At 38.1% G+C, this 27887-nt stretch overlaps 1 protein-coding gene across 2 annotated transcripts; it reads right to left on the reverse strand.

Moving 5' to 3' along the window:
• Positions 1-487: 487 nt before the first annotated feature.
• Positions 488-27765, reverse strand: LOC139944942 (cytoplasmic protein NCK2-like). 2 transcript variants are annotated; one of them, XM_071942135.1, is made up of 3 exons: positions 27734-27765; positions 10603-11555; positions 488-7240 (listed from the first exon to the last, which is right to left on the reverse strand). In XM_071942135.1, exons 2-3 carry the CDS (start codon positions 11551-11553, stop codon positions 7007-7009), a joined length of 1185 nt encoding a protein of 394 aa, XP_071798236.1. In that variant the 5' UTR covers positions 11554-11555; positions 27734-27765; the 3' UTR covers positions 488-7006. The 2 variants fall into 2 exon arrangements, with proteins under 2 accessions (XP_071798236.1, XP_071798235.1); XM_071942134.1 differs by lacking the exon at positions 27734-27765 and adding an exon at positions 25737-25880.
• Between the last annotated feature and the right edge of the window lie 122 nt (positions 27766-27887).

Genomic DNA, 27887 nt, shown 5'->3' on the forward strand with positions numbered 1-27887 from the left:
ATATAATTTGCTTACCCAATCTGTGCCCACATTTCATAAAGCTGTTAAGCAGAAAATACTGCTTGACAAATTTCTTTGCTTAGCAAATGATGAGTGGGCCACCAGCCACCACAATGCAAACTTAATGTAATTTTGGCAGGTAAGTATTACTTAAGCAATGACATTCTGTGCTAAGCAGGTTTTGTGCTTACAGGCTTTATGAAATTGGGCCCATATCTTTCTGAAAGATGCAGTCTACAATGAAATATGCCCTTCAAGCCTCGATTTGGATATCTTCCAGCCTCGATTTGAACATCACCATTTAAATAGGGAATTCCTGTTTTCGCAATTCAGGAACAATCACACGACATTGATGTATTTATCACAAGCATTTCCTCAAACACAGAATTCCCTTTTGATTTCCTAGTATCCAAGAACCCTAAAATGAAAGTAAAACAAACAAGTTGCTCGCGACCAAGAACAACAACATGATCAATTTATTGTGTGATTTTTTTTTATAGTTTTATTCATTTACAAACAATGCAGTTTTAAAATTTGAACATTGATTGCATGTCTAATATTTATAGCTTATTCATTATATTAACATTTTAAATAATGAGCAATAATTGTGAATAAAGAAAGAAAACAAAATACACTTAGGCGTTCACTTGTTCTCTAATTCACAAGGGGTGGACACATTTAATGCAGGCAATATATAAAGGTCACACTGGCCACTTTTAAGTCCAATAATACACGTCAAATGTCTTGTCTTCCTGGGTTGGTAAAAATATGGATTTTTGTTTCAATAAATGTGAGTTTACTAGCAAAATGTCTACACGTTATATCACAGTGACATAACATGAGTATTAGTTTTGTGTGTGGTACTGTTTACTCAGTACTTACCCCAAGCAGTTCTGTGAACAAATCACAGGCATATTTCTCGGATAGGATTCGAACCCATGACCTTTGCCATTCTAGAGCAGTGTCTTACCAACTAGATAAAGACTTATTTTTTCCCCACAGAACTCGGGAAAGTACCGAGTATACAGTGCTTACCCATGTCTTTGTATATGGATTAAACCAAAATTAATATTATTTATCCCCGATGCAAATTCAATCTATGACATGAGTCACTCATAATTAAAATATTTCATTCAGATTCGAGGTCATTTTTGTATTAATAATTGTTAAGTTTATCACATGTACACCACACACATTTTAAGAACATGTGGCAGAAATTAACATGAACTTAAGCATCAGTTTTATATTCACTAGACATGATGCTTGGCCCTTGGAAAAAAGTACGACTTCTAAGCAAGTATCAGGGTTTGCCTACATGCACATAATAGTGTACACAATGGACTATTCAGGCTGTCCGATAACAATTTTGCCAACATGTGATGTCACAGCTCACATGTCTATAACAAAGTTTATTACAAATATTCAGGGTTTCGGTGTCTGTAAACAAACGAAAAATGTGCTTCCAACGTTCAAAGTGAAACTAGCATGAATATGAAATGTATTCATTTAAGAAACATATCTAGTTACAACAGGAAACCATTTTTTCATAATTGGACAAAACAAAATGTCAGTATTTGAGGGGAAATCTTTGACATTTTAAAGACAATCTCCACTCTATTTTTCATGCATCTAATGTGTATATATTTACCTCACTTAAAACATTTGTAAAAGATCCTTCACTAAGGGAAATGTACGTCGCTGATGATTGGGGAAAATAAAATCATTCCGATACTCTAATTGCCAAGAAACTCATAAAGGGATGGTACAACATTGGTTTTCAGGAGGAAAATACATAATTTTAAGTCTTCAAGAATATTACTGTAACCTGAGAAAGTGTCATCACAATAAGAGAGAACGTTTGTGAGAGACGATCAAAATAAAAAACTGGTCCTGCTGACTAGTCACTGGAAATGTTAAAGGGCATACCCTGCGTAATTCTCATACATCTATGCACTAAAAAGTCTGATAAATACTTGCATCAACTTTACACTCAGTTACTTCTTGAAAACCAATTTCTAGCATTAGAAGAAAAAAAAGTGTCTTCCAATATTGTACCATTTCTTTAAGGAGACTTCAAAGTGGAAACTGGACATCAGTGTTTTCTTAATACCTGCCTTCGAATAAAGGGGATCCATCTTAATATATGTTACATGATAACCAAGTCTCAATATACACAGAAACTGCGCCTGGTGTGCACACCAAATGTCCAACAGCTTTTTAAAACACAAATTAATTATAATGTGTAGATACACAAAAGCCATTGTAATACATGATCTTTATTGTAACATTACAAGTTGTTTACTATTTTGGAAAGGGTGGGGTGTACCATGGGTCTACACACCTAATCTGGTTATGTTAACAAAACTGCTAAGCAGTTTCACAAACCTGCTGACCACGAAGCAACAGGCTAGCAGTTATAAATACTACATGTATTACTGACATAGCATCTTGGCTGTAGTAATGAACTGTCTCCACTAAGCACCTTCAACAATTTGCTAAAGTGCCAAGCAACAGGGTACCAGTTAGAATTACTGCAAGTTTTAATAACACAGCATATTAACTGTAAGTAGTTAACTGTCTCCACTAAGCACCTTCAACAATTTGCTAAAGTGCCAAGCAACAGGTAACCAGTTAGAAGTACTACATAATTACATAGCATCTTAGCTGTAGTAGTAAACTGTCTCTGCTAAGCAGTTTCAACAATCTGCTAAGCAGTTTCAACAATCTGCTAAGCACAATGCAACAGGGTACTAGGAAGAATAACTATTCACTACACAGAATCTTGGCTGATAGCAGTAAACTATGCTGCTTACATGTAGTTTTAAAGCTCTTTTTGTTTCCTACTGTGCAAACGTTACTTGCATTGTTCTATCCAATGGTTTTTGTGTTACATACAAAAAACACTTTCTATACGAGAAGAAACCCCTGTTTCCTTCCTTCCTAAGGAACAGTTTTATCATTGCATTGATGAATCTGGAAATGGTCAGAGTTGCGCATATTAAACAGGGAAAAACAGTTCAAGGAGCTCAGGAACAAGACTAACAGCGCATTATAAAAACAAACAAAAATCTAGATCACGGTGAGCTTTCACATCATGCTTTAGCGCACCTTTATGTTTCATGAAATCGGTTTTCTTTTGTTTTTTACTTCATGCTTTGGTGGGACTCTTTAAATTTCACACACTCTTCTAAATTATTGGTAACTTTACAAAATTATTAATAAAAGGTAGATTTCAGGGCAGGGAATTATGTTTTACTCTATGACGGATATAAGTGAACACAGTTTAAAGGTACTGTACACGATTGGTAATTACTCAAAATAATTATTAGCATAAAACCTTACTTGGTAAGGAGCAATGGAGAGCTGTTGGTAAGTGCAAAATATTGTGAGAAACACTAATACAGCTTCCTTTGAAGTAACGTAGATTTCGAGATAGAAGTAATTTAACCACAACTTTGTGTGACAAGGATGTCTTTTCTTTCATTATTGTCTCACAACTTCGACAACCAATTGAGCTCAAGGTTTGTTATTTTATGCATGTGTTGAGATACACCAAGTGAGAAGACTGGTCTTTGACAATTACCAAAAGGGTCCAGTGTCTTTAAAGGTAGGGTCACAGATTGGTAAATACCCCAAAACTAAAAGAGCATAATGATTTTCCCTATAATTTAGCTTTACTGTATATTAACAATGTCACATCTATGACCCACCCTTTAAATTTCACACTCTTGCAATTTGAAATAGACCATGACGGTACTCGTACATGACATGTTTAGTTTATCCTCCACATGTACATGTAATAATAAGTATGAGTAATGGTGGGATGTACATGTATTAAAAGTGAAAGTGGTTTTTTGTTTTTTTTCTTAGCAGTTGGGGATTTCCGAACAAAACCTGAGGTCCAACAAAACTTCATGAATAACTTGATATTTTCCAATTTAATCCTTTAAAAATTTCACACACATTTTTAACATCAAGTCCCCAGGAATATAAGTATTTTGTCATGGGAATCGATTAGCTTAGCCACTTAAAACACTTGCATACACCGTTGATAGATTAAGGAGTTTCGGAAACTTCACCAGTAAAACCCTTTTCTCACAATCGACTTGAGATAAGTAGAAAACCATCAACACGTAGGCAATCTTATGTCTATTTCCTCATGCAAAAATACCTTCGGGAACTACACAACACAAAAACACAAACTTGGGAATCCCATTCTTTGGTTGTATCCTTTGCATTCAGCACTCACCATTAAAGACACTGGATACTATTGGTAATTGTCAAAGACCAGTCTTCTCACTTAGTGTATCTCAAAATATGCATAAAATAACAAACCTGTGAAAATTTGAGCGCAATCGGTCGTCGAAGTTGCGAGATAATAATGAAAGAAAAAACACCCTTTCACACGAAGTTGTGTGCGTTTAGATCGTTGATTTCGAGACCTCAAATTCTAAATCTGAGGTTTCGTAATCAAATTCGTGGAAAAATACTTGTTTCTCAAAAACTACGTCACTTCAGAAGGACCCGCATCTCACAATGTTTTATACCATCAACCTCTCCCCATTACTCGTCACCAAGTAAGGTTTTATGCTAATAATTATTTTGAGTAATTACCAATAGTGTCCACTGCCTTTAACTGTAGTCTGCCGGATAAACGCTAGTTAAAAGCACCCAAGAGAACCAGTCGAGATTCTCTGCAACTGGTAAAGCTGGCTAGTTCAGTGTTGAAGACTTTTAGAACATCCTCATTCAAAGGTATTATACAGGAGTGGTAGAGCTGACCAAATAGTCACAGACAGTGTTCATGTTTTGTATGATGGGTCCTAGCTCTATGGTTTGATCAACCAAATACATGAAATAACAAAACTGTGAAAATTTCGGCTTAATTCGTCATGTGAGTCAGGAGAAAATAGTGAAAAACTGTACACAATTTTCAGCAAGTAAACACAGTGTCCTTAGTTCTGGTTGTAATAGCCGGCATTGGCTGAGTTTTTAAAGGTTTTCAGATTCGGTTTTCCAAATAAGACTTCGTTTGAGAAGTGAAATGTGTCGACGGAAAAAAAGAAAGCTTTAAGAACCTTATAATCAGTAAGCTTACATTATTTTTTTCAAAAATTGTCTTCTTCCTCGCCAATTCTATATAATACCTTTAATGTGAAATATGGACTAATGAAAAGCCTGGGGAACTATTGAAACAAGCTAACTGGTCCCTTCGGCCCCAGTTACTGAACAGAAACCCCAACACCCCTTGAGAAATGGGTTTCGTAGACTGGTCAATATCTGATAAAGTGTTCCTTAGCCTTAAGAAAAGGAGCTTTGCATTCAGAGAGGAAAAATTTCAAGCCTGTAAACTTACGGAGAAAATGAAAATGCATTAACGCTTTCCCTGCAAAATACAACAAAAATGCGACAAAATGGTAAAAGTTGTTGTATTCTGATGCATTTAGCAGCATAAATTAAATCAAGGCTTGATACTTAATGGAGTCAATGAAGGCGATTGCCTCCGTGCCCCCCAGGTCATTGCCTTGGTGCCCTTGAAATGCTCCACTTAAAATTTCCTGATAGAAATGCTCCACATAGGGTGCTCTTCACCAAGGAGAAAAGGCCTTGGTGCCCTTGCCCTTTCAAAAACGAAGCATACAGGCCTACAAATCCCATACTCTGTTGCACTGTGTTCCATTTAGCCAAGTTTCTACAAGAACTTGAATTGCATTGTGAAGTATTCTGAGTTTGGGGGTAATTACCAAGATAAACAAATCGGAACCAAGGAAAAGAACAATATGACTATGAAATCAGCGATTTACTATCTACAAGCGTACTTACTGAAGCAACGATTTTAAAACGTCATAAATACCAGACTTTTCTATTTTTAGTTGATACGATTTTTGTCTTCGGGAAGGAAATAAAAAACCCATCATCATGTGAATTTTGAAATAGTAACACAATTTCAAGTAATAATAAAAAAATTAAATAAATAAAAATATTAGATGTTGCAAACTGCTTGCCAGCATAAATGACCTGTGGTAGAAGTTATAAAAGTGGTAGTGGCCTCTTTATCCCATTTGATATGGAAAAGTATTGCTGCAATTTCTCTATAAACCTACACCCCTTACAGAACTCCTAGTGCTATAAGCCAGTCACTTCATGCATGATGTCACAACGTTGCCAATTGGAGTAAATGCGCTCAGATAAGAATTAAATTCACTAAGTGCGCACAATTTGACAACTTTTATTTAAAGATGGCTGGTATAATTAGAATGTTCCAGACACAAATTGTACACTTGACATGGTAGCTTGGCTGGTAACCTTATCCTGGTAAGCAAACTTTTGTTGCGCTTAGCAACTTCTTCTTCTGCTTTACGCAGCTCTATAAAGTTAGGCCCAGTTGGTTCACAACCAATATTTTGTAAGTGGACATCTGCAGGTAACTCATCCATAGGGATTCGTGCCTAATGGTTTTATGTGTGAGTAATAATGAGTACTCCCTCTAATTCTATTGACCTTTCATGCCACCAGCTTGGTCATGCCCCTTGTACATGTATCCAATACCAGCAATGAACAATAATATCCATTACACAAAAAGGAGCCAGACTATTTCTCCTTCCAGCCTCAGTTTGATTACATTGATTTGAATTGGAGAATATCAAGATGGCTGCCCCACAATAAAGGTATATTATATTACACTGTGGAGGCTGTGTGAACCAAAAATAGACTGGTCCACCTATGTTTACCAGCACCATTATCATACTGTTAACACAGGGCACTAAACAAAGATGGCCGTGTGATTAAAGTTCATTAAACTCTCTGGCACATGTTTGTTGTATAACCAACAATGCCATTGGAAAAAGTTCAGGGGGAGGTGGTTCCAATATTGTATACACCTATTTCACTTTTCCACTATACTGTCTGTCAGTTGTGCGTCCTATAAATAAAAAACGGAAAAAAATACCAGCAAGATTTGTACAAGGGTGAGACCGTCTCGCAACGGCTCGGTGTGATGTGACTCTTAAGGTGGGTAGTGAGCGCCTCCGTTATTGCAGACCTCCCTGAAAGGTTTGCTGAGGTACAGCTTAAAGTTACTGGTGGTACTGCTGAAGATTGGCGCCTTCTTGTAGTGTTCTATCAGGTCGTCTAGGCTGTCAAACTTCTTGGTGCCGATGCAATATTTTTTGTCTTCCCTCTGGACCTTGAAGTGCTTGATCTTGTCCGGGGCTTTGACTGAAACCGAGTAACCACCGGGCTGAAGGGAAATTAAATGAAAGAGAGTTAGGAGATCGATAAGTATTTATCAACTGTTTTTGTGAATAGAGATGAAGGAAAACAGGACAGACAAAAATAAAAGAGGAGTTAGAAACAAGGTTAAATCAAAACTCGAGGGGCCTTAAAGCCGACTAGCTTTTTGCAGTGAAAATCTAATTGTTTAATAATTAAATCACAATCCTAACTACCCCCTCATCTTACAACTCTGCCCCTTTGTTTTTCTGGGTTCAACCCTTCCCAAGTTTAACAGTTATTTATTATTTACTGTAGCTTTTAATGACGCCTGTAGAGTAAACCGTGTACATGTACGCTAGCCTGCAATATGTATACAGTGTATCCCTTGCACTGGCCGCAATTGCTGAGTTCAAACACGAGAAACATGCAAATAAAATTAGTCCTGTCTATTTTACAAGTGTACGTCATACATTGTACACTGTAGGCATTTAAGCCCCAGGGCCCCGAACGAACAAATCAATGAAAACTGATGGGGCTACATGTACCCTGGTTTAATAAAAAAATACATAAATAAACAAAGAGGCTGTTGAAATTTGCTGAACGCTCATAGCTTTAGTTTCTGCAACTACCCTCGAGAATTTAATGTAACGTCATGGTAACCATGAAGCAGTCACCATAGAAATAAAATAATTATAACGCGACATTTAATGGATAGTTTATGAGCCACGGAATGCCTCATGTTCTGCAGTTACTGGTTATAAGCATGTGAACATATTTCCAACCCAATTTGTGACTTCAAGTTTATTTATCTCTGCGATCTCCGTATTATCCACAGACGTGTTGAAAATAGTTTCCGCGCCTTTGGAATGACAAGCTTGATATTTTGCAGTTTGCGTAAAAATAAATGATTACCAGATGGTCTCGACTGATGTTATGATGCATGCACTAGACTCGCATTTTGCAGGTAAATCTTTATGACCACAGGACTTACAGCTCAAAATGTTTACTGTACCAGAATGTATTTTACAAGACGCAGGCCTGATATTTCACCGAGAAAGTTGTAAATTTCTACTGGGGCATTTCAAGAGCACCATTGCCTTGTGCCCTATGTGCTCTTGAAACAGTAAAGCCCCAGTAGAAATTTACAATTTTCTCATACTGAACAATGTACGTAAATTGTAGGGTGCCCTTTTCTAAAAAGAAACTGCCTTGGTGCCCTTGCTCCACGAAGCATACAGGTCTGACCTAAAAGCCAGAACCAAAATGAGAATTTTTTTTAACTTTCGGACATACATGTATGCAGCATGTAAAATAGTCTTTTTGTAACAGATTGTATGACATGATTTATCTGATTAAGTTTACTTCATTCAATCAAACTGAAAGATATTTTAGCAGACTCAAAGTCAACATTTGAACCGATCATTTGTTTCTGTATCATGCAGTTTTATTACAAAGTGAGGTATTATTTTATTATTCAATTGCAAAACCACAAGACTATTGGACTTTCGTCTAGTCACTGGCCTATCACTAAAATCTGGTTCTGGGCCTGAGGTTGAACCCTGGTGTATGGGAAAAGAGTCAGGTAGTCCAAATTGTGATGAAGAATGAAGGATTTGACCTACTCACTACTACAAACATAACAGCACAAGCTACATTGTAAAGATAATAATGTTTGTGTTTGGTAGGTGCCTTATCTTTATTATTATACAATTCACCTGTTTAACCTTGACCATTTCCTTTATTTACAGTATTTATTAGCGGTTATAAAAAAGATGTAGTTGAATATATTTTACGGACAGTTTTTAGTGTTACAGGCCTGTATGCTTCGTTTTTGAAAGGGCAAGGGCACCAAGGCATTTTCTCCTTGGTAAAGGGCACCCTATGAGGAAATTGTAAACATCTACTGGAGCATTTCAAGGGCACCAATGCAATGGCCAGAGGGCGTGGAGGCAATCACCTTTGTTACCTCCGTGTGCATAGAGAGAACTCTGAATTTGGTTCAGCTACCGTGCATGTCATGAATTTCTCAATCTTAGCACCAACAATGAAGCAACAGAAGGTCTCCTATTGCTTCATTATCCAGTAGACCCTTAATTAGATCTTACTCCGATGAACGCGATAGTCTCAGTGCAGGAAATTTAGCTTTTAATAATTAATACGTCTTAAGAATAGGCTGGCTGTGAGGTATTAAAGGCACTGGACTAAAGTACATGTAGTTGTCAAAGACTGGTTCTCACGTGGTGTATGGTATCCAAACATTATATATGCATAAAGAAACAAATCTGTCAACAGTTTTACTCAGTTGGTCATTGAAGTTGCAAGAGAACAATGACAGAAAAAAACACCATTGTTGCACAAATTTGTGTGCTTTCAGATGCCTAATAAAAGGCTTCAGGTCTGAAGTGTTTTAAATTTGAGTGAGAAATTACCTCTTTATCAAAAACTATGTTACCTCTTTATAACAAACTATGTTACTTTGGAGGGAGCTGTTTCTCACAATGTGCAATACTATCGACAGCTCTCCATATTGTTTGCTACCAAGTAAGTTTTTATGAGCACTAACAATTATTTTGAGTAATTACGAAGCACGTCCAGTGCCTTTAAGAATAGGCTGGCTGTGAGTATTACACCTTGTGTCGTGGAGGACACGTACCATGCAGGGCGGATGGATGGGTTGAATATTTACATTATGAGCTGTGCAGTGTATTAACCTATGTATACATCATCACAGCATTAGTCATTATCGTGTCCCAATTATTAATGTGCTTTTTATCAGACGTCATCTTGTCTCGGCTTTTACAGCGGCCAAAGAAACTAAACCTCATTCATGATGGATGGCTCATACCTAATTGAGCTAGTGATTTATAAAACATTTTCCACAACATTATTGCCATGAAAACCTGGCGTGCTGCATAGTTAAGAATCTTTTGCAAGGAGCTGCATGGATGTTGATGCGACTGCTTTTTTAATGTATGTCTTCAACCGACCTACATTCTAAAGTGATTTCCCTCCAAACAGAACTGGATTAAAATACCCTACATGTACAAGTAATTTGGAATGATGCAATCCATGTGGACAGTTTAATTTTAAGTTTCTTATACTCTGCTTTTAAAGTTAAAAGATACAAGAGATAAAAAACACATTAATTAAATGGAAATACAACATGCATTCTCAAAAAAGGGTTAAAAAAAAGACCGCCACTACCCCCCAAAAAATGTAAAAATACAAAAATACAAAAATAAAATTTAAGACATGGAGAACTTTAAAACAAACTAGTGTACTGGAAATAAAAAATGCATTCTCTCCAAAAAGGAATAAAGAACAAGCAAGTATAGGAATAACAAATTAGTCAATATTTTAATATTTTCAAAATTGAAAACAACTTACCATAGTTTCACTGTCTCGTATGAGGAAAGTCCCATCTTCGTAATTAAACTCCTTCAAAGTACTTTCTGATTCTTCCCTTTTCAACGTTCCACAGTACCAAACTTTATTCTTCAAAGAGTTATCGCTAAGCCCTCGCTCGGCCACCGGCTCCTGAATGCCGCTCGGTATATCAATCTTGGCAGCTGGGGGCGGGGGCGCCGAGGTTTCCTCCACCTGTACATAGTTCTTGGGCACCAGACCAACCTCACCGTTGGCATTTCTGGCCTTCCACCATTCTGGATCGTCCTCGGGTCTCTGCAGTATATCCAAACGCTCGCCCTGCTCAAAGTTTAGTTCCTCGTCGTTACGTCCCTCGAATTTATAGAGCGCCACCACGCTGTGAATATAATCTTCCCCGAGGATGTTCTCGTCCCCCTTCGAGCTGACGCTAGATTTTTGGCTTGCTGGCGTACTGTCCACTTCTTCATTGACATAATTCGACGGGAACCAACCAGTTTCTCCGTTACACTCCCCTCTCCACCATCCGTCACCAGATTTTTCCAAAACAGTTAGCTTCTCTGATTTCTTAAGCGACAGCTCGTCCGGCCGTTGCGATTGGTAGTTATACATAACAGTTGCTGGAACACATATTTGATCAAACTCGGCCGATTCGGCCATATCCCTTGACCCGTGTCCAGATAGACCGTGCATCGGTGCTATTCCTGGTTGTTTAGGATCCCGTGACGACGGCACAATCTTGTCCCGCAACTTGTTCATAAAACTCTTTTTTTCCTTTTTGACAAAGTTTGACGGAACATAGCCGGCGTCTCCGGACGCTTTGCGTACTTTCCACCATGATTTGGTGTCGTCAATGAGGGTGAGACGCTCATTCTTCCTGATGTTCAGCTCCTCTTGCTGATTAGCCGTATAGTCCCACTTGGCTATGACGTACACTATCTCCTCGTCACTCATGACTGTCAATAATAATCAAAATCAAATATTAATCAAGTGAGCATGGATCATGTTGATCTCTGTACAGGTCTGAAGTAGCCAGTTCAGACCTGCAATGGTAGAGAGTCAGATAGGCCACGTAATGTACACCAAGTAGGCATCCGTCTTGGCCTAGATGCCTTATCACACTTAATTCCTTTGTGGGTCTTCAATAACAAGGGGGCAAAGGAAGCCATTGCCTCTATTGCCCCCTGGTCTTGGCATTGGTGCCTCAACAAAACTTTCCCATACTCTCCCATTTGCTATTTGCTTAGCAGTTAAGATTGACAAATAGTTAGAAACATCCTTACCTCTTTGTAAAACTAGCCCTGGGGTGGATTTCACAAAGGTAGTCCTAACTTAGGACTAGTCCTAGGCAATGCTAAGAGATAGGACCAGTCCTAAGTTAGGATGAGTTACTGGTCCTAACTTAGGACCAGTCCTATCTCTTAGCATTGCTTAGGACTAGTCCTAAGTTAGGACTAACTTTGTGAAATCCACCCCAGGGCCTTTTTTACTCCTAATGATGTAAGACACCTACATGTAATAACCAATCAGCAAAACCAAATCTTCTTACAAAACCACGCCATAGTGTTGTACATTTCATACAAACCTACCTTTCACCTTAAGCTTGAAAAAACTTTGCATTGTGTCGGCAACAACCAACACTTCCAACACCAGACAAGGAACAGTCACAAGATTCCAGACTTGTCTCTTACAATCCTTACATCAGGATCCCATCATTACAGTTTAGTATGTGAACATTCTACGTTCCATTTATTAATCAGTATCCTACATCACAGTGAAGACAAGTCAAGCTTTAATCTTAGTCGTCAACATGAATGAGGCTTTGGTTGATGCAATTGCAACTGAAGCGTACAAAAACAATGCCAAGGAAATCAACGTACAGTAGGTGTTGATTTTGGTCCTTAGATCTGTGCTGTAGTTCAACAAACGTTTCGACACATCCTGTGAATTCAGGGTTATTTTAACCAGGAATACATTTATGTGAAGTCCCAACACATCAACATTTGTATGGCAGGGTGAACACAATGAACCATATATACAGACATGTACACTATGAAATTTCAATCTACATGTTGGCAGTCAGACCAAGTCATCATACACTGTTCATGTACTCTCATGTAGACCAACCATGTGTATTGTAACTACAGTTCTGCTACTACATTGGCTAATGCACAATGTAATCTGCTCCTACGAAGTAACACACCACCTACATGAACACGTAAAGGTGCCCAATTTTATCACAGTGCATCATAAACAACAAAGACCAGACTCCAACTCATTTTTCGTTTTAATCACAGTAATACCAAAGACCAAGATACCTAATCTAAACCAAGGTACATAATAGCACATACGCAAGAATTTCACTAGCTGTGAGTATATGAATACACCTGTACATGAGGGTACCTCTTAAAAACACTTTGTATGTTTATGAGAACACCTGCTATTGCCCTGGTTAACTCCCACCCTAGGCCCTCAACACAGAGTCCATGGTGCATGAGAGAGTCGCAATCTGCATAAAGCGTTAGTTATTATTAGTAATCTACGACGACATACAACACTTCTCAGCAAGATCCTTGTTATTCCTGGAAGTAGATTGAGCTGATTAAATATATCACTGACATGAATCACGCGCTGAGTCTTATTTAAAAGTTCAACTAAAGTACAGTGCTATCATACAAATGGTAATATTAAAGAAGTGTTTTCATTCTAAACACTGGTGGTTTATTCTTCCTACATGTATTTACCTAGTGTATGGAAACCCCAAGTGTTGTTATGTATATCAACGATGTGGTGTGTGGTTATTTTTCTTTCTTTTTTTTCTTTCAATCTTGAAGGGTAAGGGCTATTTTTCTGTAGGAAGGGCAGGGCTCAATTTTTGGGGGAGAAAAACAAGATTGAATGACTTGTAGCTCAAATTGTTCACTAGACCAGAAATTATTGCCCTCGTGACAAAACAGGTCTCCAAATAGATGTTTAAAGGCAGTGGACACTATTGGTAATGGTCAAAGACTGGCCTCCACAGTTTGTGTATCTCAACATATGCATAAAATAACAAACCTGTGAAAATTTGAGCTCAATCGGTCATCGAACTTGCGAGATAATAATGAAAGAAAACAAAACACCATTGTCACACGAAGTTGCGTGCGTTTAGATGGTTGATTTCAAGACCTCAAGTTCTAAATCTGAGGTCTCAAAATCAAATTCATGGAAAATTACTTCTTTCTCAAACACTATGGCACTTCAGAGGGAGCCATTTCTCACAATGTTTTATACTATCAACCTCTCCCCGTTACTCGTCACCAAGAGAGGTTTTATGCTAATAATTATTTTGAGTAATTACCAATAGTGACCACTGCCTTTAAGACTAAGAGTCACAATAAAGTCATAGTGTGACCATGGAGGTGCAGTATCAGGTGTGACCATACATGTATTGCAGTGTGACTGATGACCTTTATATCAAAATAGCTAAGTTATGACATCATCTGTTGCCAGTTCAAATACAACTCACTGTCGTCTCTACCCATTTTTTGATGCATTGTGTAGATTTTTCCCCCTAATTTGATTAGAATTTTATAGACAAAATGTAGAGCCTACATAGTATACAACACAGGTTCCTTTTATACAAAAGCAAACAGACTTTCAAAACACACACCATGTACTATCTGTTATTGTTAACCATGGCTTGAATTTGGGGGAAGACCACAGGACTTGTACCCTAGTAGGTGTAGTTAAATTGTTTTACTGGAATACTGGGACTACATTTTTTACCACAAGACTAGAATCAGTATAAGAAGGGCACTCTGTACAAACATATCAGTACATGTTCGGTTATTACAAATGGAACAATTTGATTAAGTACACAAATGATGTACGGACCATACAGTACGGGTACATTTCACATACATTTGTACACTTGTACATACATGTACATGGCACACTTGTGGAATTAGTTAGACTGTTCATACACAATAATTTGTCCGAAATATTCTTAAACTTGAAGTGGGGGTTTGACCGCAACCTACGACTGACATCATTTACAAACCTATCTGCTACTAGATTACACAAGGCAATGTAGCTACCCATTCTGTAGTGTCATGTGTGCAACTTTTCCTTCCTTGATTTGATCACATGATGTATGTACATGTACATCATGAACAATACACTGTGACAAGCACTAAAATGTAGAATTATGGAGGAATATGCAGTTTTTATACAAAAACAAACCCCGTGTCTTGATTCAATCCTTTCCTCATTGTAATACCATCTGAGAAAACTAGAATTAGAAAACCAGAACTTATACATTTTTTTTCCATTTGATGGTTGAACAAAGAAACATTCACAGGTAATTAATCTTTCTTAGTTCAATCCCCGAATTTATCAAAATTACCCAGTCTGTTTCCCTAATGGTTTATTACTTGATATTCCTACCTCCATGATATTACATATTTTTAAAGGGGTACTTGGTTTATGACTATGACCACAGCAATGCACCTTGTAAAATTCCAAGCCTCTCACACTACAGCCATACCATACAAATCAAAAATACATGTGTACACGTAACTTATGTACATCTAGGTACACACGTCGTGTATACAGTACATGTGTACACATGTATATGTGCAAGTTTTGTAAGTTCATGTGTACACACCCACTGGTGCACACATGAACTGCACGCAGCTTGAACCCAAGTACCTCGGTGAATGTAGACGGTGAATGTAGACGAATGTGTACATTTACAAAGACAATGACTTGCGTCAATAGAAGCTCAAGATTTAATATCCTGATAAGGTTTGTACTCAGCAGGCAGGTGTTTGGGTCTGCACGCACCGACTTCCGACGACGACAGCTAACGATGATGATGGCATGGTACAGCCAAAAACAACAAAAACATGTTTAGCGTCCCGTTTTTTATGTGTTTTTTTAAGGAAAGAGTGTCCCTTTTACCCCCCTTTTTTTTTTTAAAATGGCTGCCAACAGTTTTTTAAAGTAAACTGTCTGGGCTTTTAAATTTGTTTTCGTCTGAGATTGTTAAAAATAATGTATCATTTTTTTTCTTCTAAAAAACAAAACAAAATAAATAAATAGGCGGCCTCTAACAGGGAAGAGACGCTAAACATGTTTTTATTTCTATTTAGCCTAATGATGTAATTACATACCATGAATGCCTCTCTCTACCACATGTAGATAGCTGTGCATAGAGCATATGTGGGACTACAGCATTACATCATTATTAAAAGGATCTTATGAAATCATCACCTCTAATAGGACTGGTGGATCCCTGATAACAAGCTACACAGCAGGGAGGCAAGTGATTTCAGAGGCCAGTGATTTCAGAGACCTGTGATTTCAGAGGCCAGTGATTTCAGAGGCCAGTGATTTCAGAGGCCAGTGGTTTCAGAGGCCAGTGATTTCAGAGGCCAGTGGTTTCAGAGGCCAGTGATTTCAGAGGCCAGTGGTTTCAGAGGCCAGTGGTTTCAGAGGCCAGTGATTTCAGAGGCCAGTGGTTTCAGAGGCCAGTGGTTTCAGAGGCCAGTGGTTTCAGAGGCCAGTGGTTTCAGAGGCCAGTGGTTTCAGAGGCCAGTGGTTTCAGAGGCCAGTGATTTCAGAGACCTGTGATTTCAGAGGCCAGTGGTTTCAGAGGCCAGTGATTTCAGAGGCCAGTGGTTTCAGAGGCCAGTGGTTTCAGCGGCCAGTGGTTTCAGAGGCCTGTGGTTTCAGAGGCCAGTGATTTCAGAGGCCAGTGGTTTCAGAGGCCTGTGATTTCAGTTACAGAGGCCTGTGTAATCTGGGTGAAATTGATCCAAAGTAAAAAATATCTACATTAAAAAAAATGTTTGAGTATCAACTGCAGTTCACCAATGTCAGCCCGCAAATCATGCATCCGTTACACTAGCTGACAAGTGCATGGATGGGAAGACTCTATACTGTTTAAGAAAGTAAAACTACATAGTACATGTGTAAGCCTAATACTTCAGTTACAAATAATTTCAGCCAATGTTTTTACCTTCAACTCTGACTCTCAAATGGTAGTTAAACAGGGCTGACAATCACAGAAACTCACGTCCTCGCAAATTAAACTTCCACTGAGCCAGAAATGACATTGCAAACCAAACCGTTCTTGAAAGATTAACCCCCGTGACACAACACGCATGGTTTAACACACATACTGCATGCATACCTCAAAACATAATTCAGGTAATAAAAGCATGTTTGTGAATGTAAATAATGCAACGTTGGCAAGGTTCCCCTGCCTTGGCTTTTCAAAGGTAGATCCTGGTAAACATAAAATAGTTTTTGAACAAAAAGTGCTTAAACACACCCCTGGTTATTCAAGTCATAAAAACTCACAGTGCCCAACCAGTGAACTCGAATTAAAGCTAATCAATACTTTTAACCTTATACCTGTGCAATTACCCTGTCGGCTGTATGATGACGCACTGCACTACAGACGTTTTCAGCTTTAAAAAAAAAAAAAAAAAACCCACCAGAACAGAGCAACAAATCATCCAACTCACCTTGCTCGAAAACAAGTTTTCTAAAAGGAAACTCACCAAGTGCTAATACACTATTAATATACTGTATAATTGTACGTACATATCTGACTGACTTCCATATCAGCCTCTTGGTCACTGAGATCCGCCATGACTTCCTGTACGCGGTGGACTTCTCTTCTTTATCGATGGTGGTTTTAGAAGGTTACCAGTAGTGGTACATTAAATGGTGGCTAGAATACAATTAGTTAACACACAACCAGTTGGTGCAGTGACCAGGTGTATTATTAACGAAGGGATTCAGTGGGTACTGATGTGACACAGGTAGTGCTGAATCCAAAGACCACATTCATTCAAAATGGGTGTCGCATTGTATTCTGAACACTCTCTTATGCGCTAAATCTTCCCTCGTCTGTATTCAAAGATGAGCAACACGACTCCGAAATGTGGAGCATAAATTGTTGCCAGAACTTTCTTGATCCTCTTGTTCACTAGACTTCCTCCCTAGCCTGCTTAATGTGCTTGACCAAATGTTTTGTTGGGGCAGCCATTCGGAGGTCACACGACATAATGACTTTCAAGGTATTACAGTGCATAAATCCAGGTGAATTGTTATAGTTAGAAGTGATAACTTTTGTACACCAAAAGCACAGGCAGTGTACAGTTACTTCCTTATTTTGATCACCTCATGTTTCCCACCCACCTGATGTGTCGAGGGTACCTGTAGTGGTTGAATGAGTTTATTTAGAGCCTTATGTCATGAACCTGTACAGTACAGAGCTGCCAACATTTGCATCTTGATGCACAAGCAAAATCTTTTTTATTGGGGGAGGGGGGAGGGAGTTTCAGATCAAATTCACCAAACAAAACTAAGATTTAAACCATACTAGAATGTCCCTTAATACACAGAAATCAAAGATAAATAGGCCCAACCAAGTTAAAAACATTGTGCGACACGTGCTGCAAAATTTTCACAATTTGGGCCCAGAATGCCCCCAGTTTTGGTTAAAGGAACACGTTGCCTTGGATCGGACGAGTTGGTCAAAACAAAAGCGTTTGTAGCCGTTTTTTATATAATGCATATGGTTGGGAAGATGTTTTAAAAGTAGAATACAATGATCCACACAAGTTTGCCTCAAAATTGCGTGGTTTTCCTTCTACTGTGCGAACTAACACGGTCGGCCATTTATGGGAGTCAAAATTTTGACCCCCATAAATGGCCGACGTGTTAGTCGACGAGGTAAAAGGAAAACCACGCAATTTCGAGGCATGTTTGTGTGGATCATTGTATTCTACTTTTGCAACATCTTCCTACCCATATGCATTTTATAAAAAACGGTTACAAACGCTTTTCAAAGACCAACTCGACCGATCCAAGGCAACGTGTTCCTTTAAAAAAAAAACCTGTAGAGCTCTGTACACTTTAGGGGCGGGTGGTAGAACAAAAAGAAGGCAATACAGAGTGACAATCCACCATGAACGCTCTGCTCTAACTTAAGTTACTTCCTTGTGCTTCTACAAACTTAAAGAATACAAATCAACATTTATTATACAATGGTAGACTAAACATGTTTCCTTGAAAAAACACCTAGAAGCATCATGTTAAATGTCAACCAGATTTAATCAGGTTTTGTGTATAGCAGCCTGGTGATAAGTTTTACATCGTTACAATTATGGGCTTGGAATTTAATCTTTGAGAAGGTAATTTTTTAGTCCAAATAGTAAACTTTTAAAGAGGCACCACATCTTCATTCGCATTGATTAGGGATTCACGTCATGGCCAAAAACATGATCTACAAAAGGTATCAAAACCCTTTAAGGGTTTATATTTTAACGGGGCTGGAGGAAATTCTCAGAGTATTATAGATCTCCTAATCTGATGTATTACTTGAATAGGAAATTGGTGGCCAAATGAGGAAACGATTGGTGGAGTGTTATAGAGAGGGAGACAGATAGTGACAGCATTAAAGAGAGGAATCAATCAGAGAGAGCCTCTCTATTGAAGAACTGCACCTGCGGATTAAACCAGCTTTTTCACCCTGATCATGGGCAGACGGTTTCGTTTCAGGATGGGTGTAGGTTGACTTCTGAATTTGTACAATGCACTCTGCCAAGTGTGAACCGGCCATTGGATCTCAAAGGTGGTGGGTGATTTGGAGGAGTTTGCTTGTGTCTAAGGTAGCTACATTTAAAGGGAATGTAAAACCTTTGGTTTTGGATCCATTTGATTGTATTAATCCTATGTACAAACTAATCTATGAATGTTTAATTTTTTTAAAAGGTGGCAGCTTTTTGTGATTAATCGCAAAAAATGGAGCGTTACATTGTTTGTGTATGCACAATCTATTTTATTTGAAATATTGACTAGTGGAAAAGGTGTCTGACTGGTGAAATGGCCAGCTAAATGGTCACTGAATTTTGTTTAAGGGCAAACCCTTTAAAGGCTAGAATAATGTGTGCAATTTTTTACCAATAATGATAAAAGTGTAATTTTTTATATATTTTTGTGAAATGCTGTGTTGACAATAAAAGCACAACTTGGAACAAACTATCAACAATTTAGAAATACTTTTTCTTTATAGTGGACAACAATATACGATCAATTTACAAAAATCAAATAAAACAAATTTATTTAATTTAATTAAGATTTGGTGTCAGAGATAACTTTGGCGCTAGCTTTGTGGGAATTTAAAGGCAGTGGACACTATTGGTAATTACTCAAAATAATTATCGACATTAAACCTCACTTGGTAACGAGTAATCGGGAGAGGTTGATAGTATAAAGCATTGTGCGAAACGGCTCCCTCTGAAGTGACGTAGTTTTTGAGAAAGAAGTAATTTTCCACGAATTTGATTTCTGGACCTCAAGTTTAGAATTTGAGGTCTCGAAATCATGCATCTGAAAGCACACAACTTCATGTGACAAGGGTGTTTTTTCTTTCTTTCATAGTTATCTCGCAACTTCGACGACCAATCGAGCTCAAATTTTCACAGGTTTGTTATTTAATGCATATGTTGAGATACACCAAGTGAGAAGACTGGATTTGACAATTACCAATAGTGCCCATTGACTTTAAGAAACAATCTCATCCAAAAGTTTTGTTTGTTAAATTTTTACTTTCACTTTCAGTACAAGGTGAATAAGCAAGCCAAGGCATACCACTCGCACAATAAAACTGAGGTGTAAACATGACTGCCTTACTGACATCATAGAGCAAGGACCCAGCTCTAAGCAACCATTGACACCATATTTCCAGGTAAATAGCTCAGAAACCTGTCACCTATTTAATTTCAACCACAATACTCTCCTGCAGAGAGGCAGCAGACCAACACTTGTTTACAGTTTTAAGCTTGTTTGTCAAAACCATAGCAGACAAAAATTGTAAAGGTTTTAGCTTGTTGATCAAAACAATAGCAATAGTATACAATGTAGGTAGTGGACACTATTGGTAAAATTACTCAAAATAATTATTAGCATAAAACCTTATTTGGTAACGAGCAATGGGGAGCTGTTGATAGTATAAAACCTTGTGAGAAATGGCTCCCTCTGAAGAAACGTAGTTTTCAAGAAAAAGTCATTTTCCAAGAATTTGATTTTGAGACCTCATATTTAGAATTTGAGGTCTCGAAATCAAGCATCTGAAAGCACACAACTTTGTGTGAAAAAGGTGTTTTTTTCTTTCATTATCTCACAAATTCGACGACCGATTGAGCTCAAATTTTCACAGGTTTGTTATTTTATGTATATGGTGAGATACACCAAGTGAGAGAACTGGTCTTTGACAATTACCAATAGTGTCCACTGTCTTTAAAGCTTGTTTATCAAAACATTATTTCCGATAATGGTACAGCAATATTGCTGCAACTTTTTGAGATCTCACATCTTTTTAAAGTGTACATTAAAAATATACACAGACTTTAATATCCTTGCTCTAGATAGGAACCAATAAAAACACTCATTGCCAAGGATGTGCATCAGGCATAATGGACAGTGTAATTTTGTCAATTTAGTCCAGTTGCCTGCCCTAAGCCAAAAGAGAAAATTTGTCACAAAGCCATTTTCTCTGACTTATAATTATCCGATCACCAAACTAGTGTACTGTAATCCCCATCATTAGTACATGTACTTAGCAGCATGCAGCATTAGAGTCCAGCTTTCTCCAGAAGACAATCAGAGCATACTGGTCGAAACGTTGAGTCAAAACCAACGCATCTTTTCAGAACCACCTCAACTCAATAACAAAATAATTATCATTACCTGGCATTAACGCAAACCTTACTGTATCATAATTCCACCATGTTAAGTTTCAAATTCTACATAAATATTTAGCAAAGTTACTAGCAGAACTGTTTTCCTTACCCAAATCTTTGATATTCACCATCCACAAAGTGGTGTCACTATCCGCTAGATTCTCTTGCCACACACAGGTGTACTCGCTAGTTAGATAATAATCCAATTATCCTACTGTTGGCAGATTCTTCACGGAATGACCAAGTCAAAAACTTTTTAATCCTTTTTCTATTTTCCAGTAGTCGTGGTTTACAAAACACACCCCACACCCATGCACAAACTCAAAACTTTTGCTGTGATTTGTTTTGCCGAGTGACTCACTCTGCCAAACAAGGGACAAAAGTTAAGTGGGATTTCCTTTTGCTGATGCTGCAATGTGAGTCAGCACATGAATTTGACATTATTCACAGCGTACTGAACCTATTGTGCGGGGGTCTGACTCCGGACTGTCCAGCCAAAGGACAATGGCCTTAGACAAGAAGAGCACCAGACCAAACTGACCATGGCCATTCATGGATTATTATAAGATGCTTTTTGACCATACAATACAAAATTATCATGCACAGATCGATAAACTGTACACCCCAGCCTACCGTACAGAAGACAGTCAACCCTTCTACTGTCTGACCATTTAATACCATCCAGACATCCAATTGTGTTTTTTTTTAAATCAAAGATAAACTTTGCTATTCTGCAATATGATATAATGTGATGAACACAGTCCACACATGATGTTGTAAACTTCTTTACCAACCCAAAGGGACCTACATGTAGGGTATAAGGTAAAAGAATGGTTAATGGCATGACGTTTCAACCCTAGCAGAGTCTTTCTCCAAGGCCAAAAACTCTCTTTAAGTCACAGGGTTCAGCTGTCGATTTCATCAAACTCTTCCTAACTTAGGATAAATCTTAGGACGGACTTACAATGTAGGACAAGTTAAGTTTCAACTGAAGACGTACATGTAGGATGCATTGAACCCATCCTAAGTAAGGACGGGTTACTCGTCCTAACTTGAGATCGCGTTTCGTGAAATCGGCTGCCGTTTCTGTAAAATTTGTTAATGATTGTCCTTGTCCGTGCTGATCTAAACACCCGATTACAACTTCATGGTGTTGTAAGTTCACATGAATAACTATTTATTGAGTGGTTGTAGATGGTTTTTGAAACTCCACAAACTTTGGGATTTCCCCCAGCTTTAATCATGTAAAGGTAAAAGTAGTTTTTCTTAAAATCACTTCTGGTCGGTATTCCGAAAAATGTTCTATGCCTATGAGCGATATTATTTTTGGAAACCATTTGGAGGTTCTGGAGTAATGATTTTCCTTTAAAAATGGTTTAGGTGTATCTCAACTAGTAACGAGGGCCATAAAACTTCTACTTGAACATTTCAAGGGACACCAAGGCAGCAATGAGGCAGGGTATGGAGACATTTGTTTCCAAGGGTAACATGTAGGGGCATGGGGACATTTTTTCCCAAGAGTAATACATACATCATGGGGACATTTGTTTCCGGGAGTAATGTAATATTCCCAAAACGTGTCCACGACATGTTTCAATTTTAATTGCCTTGTTTTATCCATTTGAATCGATTCTAGTTGAGTGGTTTTTTTTCCCCCGTTCATTCATGGAACCATGGAGCTATGCAGTCAGTGTAAGCTCCATGATGGAACCATTGGCGGTACAAGATTATAGTATTTTCTACCTACCCACACTAGCCCGACCATGGAAGGCTTAAAGTGTGCCCACACCAAACCCCATGAGCTTATTTAAGATCTATTTCAACCTTCACCTCATTAAGGGTGGATGAACCATACAGACAATCTTGATTAGTAGTAGAGGTCAGTAACCTTAACCCCCTAGACACACACTCCCTAGGCTATGGAAGCAGCCCTGGGGTGGATTTTACAAAGAGTTACACACAAAACTAGTCTTATCTCAAGTAACTCGTAGTAACTTAGGCATCAAACTCAAGTTTTTAACAACTCCTAAAGAGTCACATGTAGGACTAGTCCTACATTTGAGTACCACTATCTTTGTAAAACGACCCCGGATTCTCCTAACAAACCAGTTTGGGTTTATGTAGGGTGCCTAATGCCTAAATCCTCCAAAACCCACCAGTATGGGTTTATCTGTAGAGTCCATAATGGCCTAATTACAATGTACCTCAAAATCAACCAATATGAGTTTTAATATGTACCTACAAGCTTAATTCCTCCAAAATTAACCGAAGTTATCTGTGAAGGCAGACGTTATATCTACATGTATGTAGTTTTAGGTCATTAAACATCCTATTAAACTTGATGTTGGTGAGTATCAGTTGATTTCCTTCCTCCATAGTTTGTCCTAACCCAGACCAGTGCTGGACACAACAACAATGACCACCGACATTTGGACCAATAAAATCACCACAGCCAATTGGCATGGGACATCGTTTGCTTTTGCAGTGGCTTATTGACATGACTGAAGACTTGCCCTTTCTCAAGTTCCAGTACTATATTGTCCTTCCTAGATCAGAAGAGCGCCTGCACAGAGCAAATTCTAATTTCTCACTTAAAGGTAGGTACACCACCAAAACACAATCAGCCAAACCACAATTACCTACAAGGTATGATACGTACAATGTACTCAGCCATTTGTAAATAGTGAACAATACTCAAGGAGGATGTGACTGATTGGGAGTTATTCCCACACAGAGAAAAAAGAACAACAATGATTTGGTATTTTTACATCCTGTGGTACTGTCACCATGGTTGCAGATAGTAACAAGTTATTTCCAGCAATGTGTGTCACTAAACATACTGTGGTCAGTGGTGAGATGAGAAACTTGTCCTTATGGTTTGGACAGGCCTGGCTACTCATGAGTAGTTTGGGGTGAGTTTTCGTGGCTGTAACCAATAACTGTTTCGGTCAATTGCCAGTGATCAACCAATGGCAAGTTCAACCAAATTAACAGTTATTTGGTTACGACCGCAAAAAAATGCAGCCTTTGTTAACAGCTAGCTACATGTAGTATCAGAACCTCAAATTTCAGCAGATGGATCATAAAGTTGAAGGTCTCTTGAATTGTAATTCTTATGTCACCAAAACACTGAACTTACCTAGTGTTTTGCTAGATTGACTAGTCTACTCTCTTAATCATCCTATGGACCTCACGCACCGACGTCATCACACCCCCATCTTAGAGGTAATATGATGATGACACAATGGAAACACGTCTCTGGTATGCACTAAGCTCAGTATGCACAGAACACAGGATGAGCCAATGAATGACCTTCTTTTGACATCAAGTTGAGGGTGCCTTACTCAAATAAGGTCTGTTTGTCTATTTATGTAACTGTTGTGTAAATGTGACCTATGTACAAACCTCATTCCATCAACCATGATTTTTTTACTCTAGGTAATCAAGGGGCAATTTCACACTTAATTAATTTGAATTGAAGCTAAAATTCACTTGTGGTAAAACCAAACCATCGTGTCAGTCCAATTCTATTGTTTGGAGAATCAGGAATTATGAAACAACATGTTTATCTGACTGTGATGTCTCGTCGTGGTACTTGTCTGGACAATTCTGAAAAGGATATCGAATCCAACTGCAACTGCCACTTTCACTTGCTTTGAAAAATTATTATATTAAAATCAAAGTCATGACTGAAAATGAGGCAGTCTTATTTTGCATCTTTTTTTCACGCGATTTATTCAGACAAAATGTTCTGCGCTCTAATGACCTTCAATTTTGACCAACATTGGAACTCGTAGAAGATGATCAATCCAAAAGTAATTTGACGAAAAATGTACGCAGACTTTGGGTAATATTTCATCTTCTGTCAGTATGGCTTTCTTGGCAGCTCTTTCTCCGTATAATTACTAAGAAACTAAGAGCTTAAAGCAACAATTAACTATGGAGGTAGAATCAATTTTTTGTCCTTGATCATGATCATGGACATGATTGATTTGAAGAATGAAATTATCTTTCTGAAATTCTAAAGTGATTGTTTGTTCATTTGTTATTTTAAAATTGGAAAATTTAACTACGTTTTGAAAAGGAAGAAGGTTACAGTACACTCATCATTGTTTTTTAAGCCTGGGTAACTTTACACCGAAATGCATAAATATGTGGTATTTGCTAATGAATTGGAACCCTCATTTTCAACAATGATAAGCGATATTTTCCATGCCCCATGCATACCGTACCGTCATGCATGTCAGTACATTGATGCTGTAGGGAGGTGTACGTGCTATGGGTAGCAGCAGTACACAATACGGGATTCCCATCGAAAAACCACAAAGAAAGAACAATTTTAAAACAATGTTTCAAAAACAATGACAGAATACACATTGAATTCCGGATACATACCATATCAATAGTGTTCTCGACTACAGAAAATACACCCAGGCGGCAACACTTCGTTGTAAAATGAAAATTGAAAGTAATGAAATCGTGTTTTCAGTCAAATTTGGACGATAATCTCCGTCTGTGTTCATCACTTGCAGACCTACAGTCATGCGCGTTTAGTAAAATGCACACGTAAAAATCTAGAACAAAATGGCAGACATGGACAATGTACACTCGTTCGACACAATATCAGTCCGCAAAATACAATAAAATAGCTTTAAAATGAATGAAAAAGCAACACATTTCCACTTGTACAAACCATTTAATATAATAAACCTGTAATAAATGGTTAAAAACATTAATGGTGTGTTTTAAAGCAATTGTTTTTGGCACTAGTTTTTGTATGAGGACTTAGCGAGGTGGGTGAGCTTCCAAGGTGGCCGGCTAAGATGACGTCATCGTTTCCGGTACAATGTTGTTCGGGAGGTCAGGGAAGCCTTTTTTGTGGACCGCGCGCGCCGTTAAACACGCAATGAAGCATGTACATGAAGAACCATTGCATTCCAGCAGCACGTCGCTCTATAGTCACACCAAAACAAGCAGCTAAAAATGTCAGCTATTTTTTAAATAAATAAAAATTTATTTATATGAAAACTATAGTTTTCATATAAATAAATTATTATTTATGAAGGCAATCCCACGCACGCACGGCCTAAACTAAAAAAAAACATTTTGTCATCACCGTACGAGCCGAACATGAAGTTGAAGTTTTTACAAGGGAATTTCCCTTATTTTGTAAGCTTTAAGTATTTGTTTAATGATTATACATGATTGGTAGATCGCTGACAAAATGAGTTGCAAATTCTCAATGATCAACATTGGGATGAAAATCTGTGAAATTGTTGGCTTACAAGGAGACCCCAGTGGAATTTGCTTACACTCAACCGATTTTTTAGTTGTTGCGTTATTGTTCAGGTTTTCAGATACAGTTTTAATAATAATTTTATGACTTTATTTCAGATAAAGGGTAATAATTTTACCAGAGCAACCCGTGAGCTTTTTTTCTCAGTGTACACAGTTAAATAATCTTCTTCTTTTTTTCTTTTTTCTTTTTCTGGCATTGTGCCTATTTAGACATTAGTGCGGGTGCCGAGCTCCACTAGCCCCACCGTCTGTGAGGATCGACTGGGTCTGTGCTAATGGTTGAGTGTCCATGTTCTTTCTAATAATTGCAGTTAAGTGTCCAATAAGTGCTAAAACACGTGATCGAAACGAGGTGCAAGTGCACCAAGTATCGTCCAGCACTTTCCTGAAGACGATCAGAGCATACTGAGCGAAACGTTGAGTTGTCAACCACCGATCATTTTCAAAACAAGCACTAAAGTGATTTATAATTATAATATCGTGCTACCGCAAACCTCACCTAATTTTAAATCTACGCACATGGGAGATACAAATGCCCCGCCCACATCTCCACCATGTGTGTACATTACTTGTAAAACTCTTTAGGTCGAGTTATCGCACAGTACACTGACCTTGTAGATTAAGACAACAAAATAAATATCTTCCGCATTCACACAAAAACTCGGTCATTAAGGATGAGCTGAGTGTGAAATTCACACAGGTATTAAGTTTAGAAACTGAGTATTCTAGCTGTTAATACCCTTCTGAGAACCACGTGTGTTGGACCATGTTAATTCTACCTCCATGGTTGGCCAATTATTGGGGTACCCTTGTCCCCGAACAAATACATGCACAAAATCGCAGAGTGTGTGTAAACAATGTGGGAAAGATCATTACACGGAAAAGTCCATACAGAATAGCTTCCTTGTCACCACTATAATGCATGGGATTATTATTGAACGAGAGGCATGGCGATGTTCCTTGACACAATATCTTAATTCAATTTACAAAGATTTAGGCACAACTCTCTCCAAGAAAGCTATAACTGTCTCTAGTACACCTGACCAAAGACGCAGTTAGGAACGAGATCAAAAAAAGCAAAATAGTTCCCTTACCCTTTTCGGTCACCGCATATCTCCGATGTGTATTCCCCATGATTGTTTCATGAACAAATGAAATGAAAATGCGGAAACACTTCTCAATAAATAATAATCGAATTATAGTTTTAAAACAAAAGTATGACTCAAGTAAAACGATGAGGGCGGAGTA

Source organism: Asterias amurensis, chromosome 12 (assembly GCF_032118995.1).
Source record: "Asterias amurensis chromosome 12, ASM3211899v1".
Lineage (NCBI taxonomy): Eukaryota > Metazoa > Echinodermata > Asteroidea > Forcipulatida > Asteriidae > Asterias > Asterias amurensis.

Excerpts from the sequence above, each read along its gene's own strand:
- LOC139944942 (XM_071942135.1), bottom strand. The coding sequence starts at position 11,553 with ATGAGTGACGAGGAGATAGTGTACGTCATAGCCAAGTGGGACTATACG. Across the intron at positions 7,241-10,602 it reads TACGAGACAGTGAAACTATG|CCCGGTGGTTACTCGGTTTC; the intron begins GTAAGTTGTTTT and ends ATTTCCCTTCAG.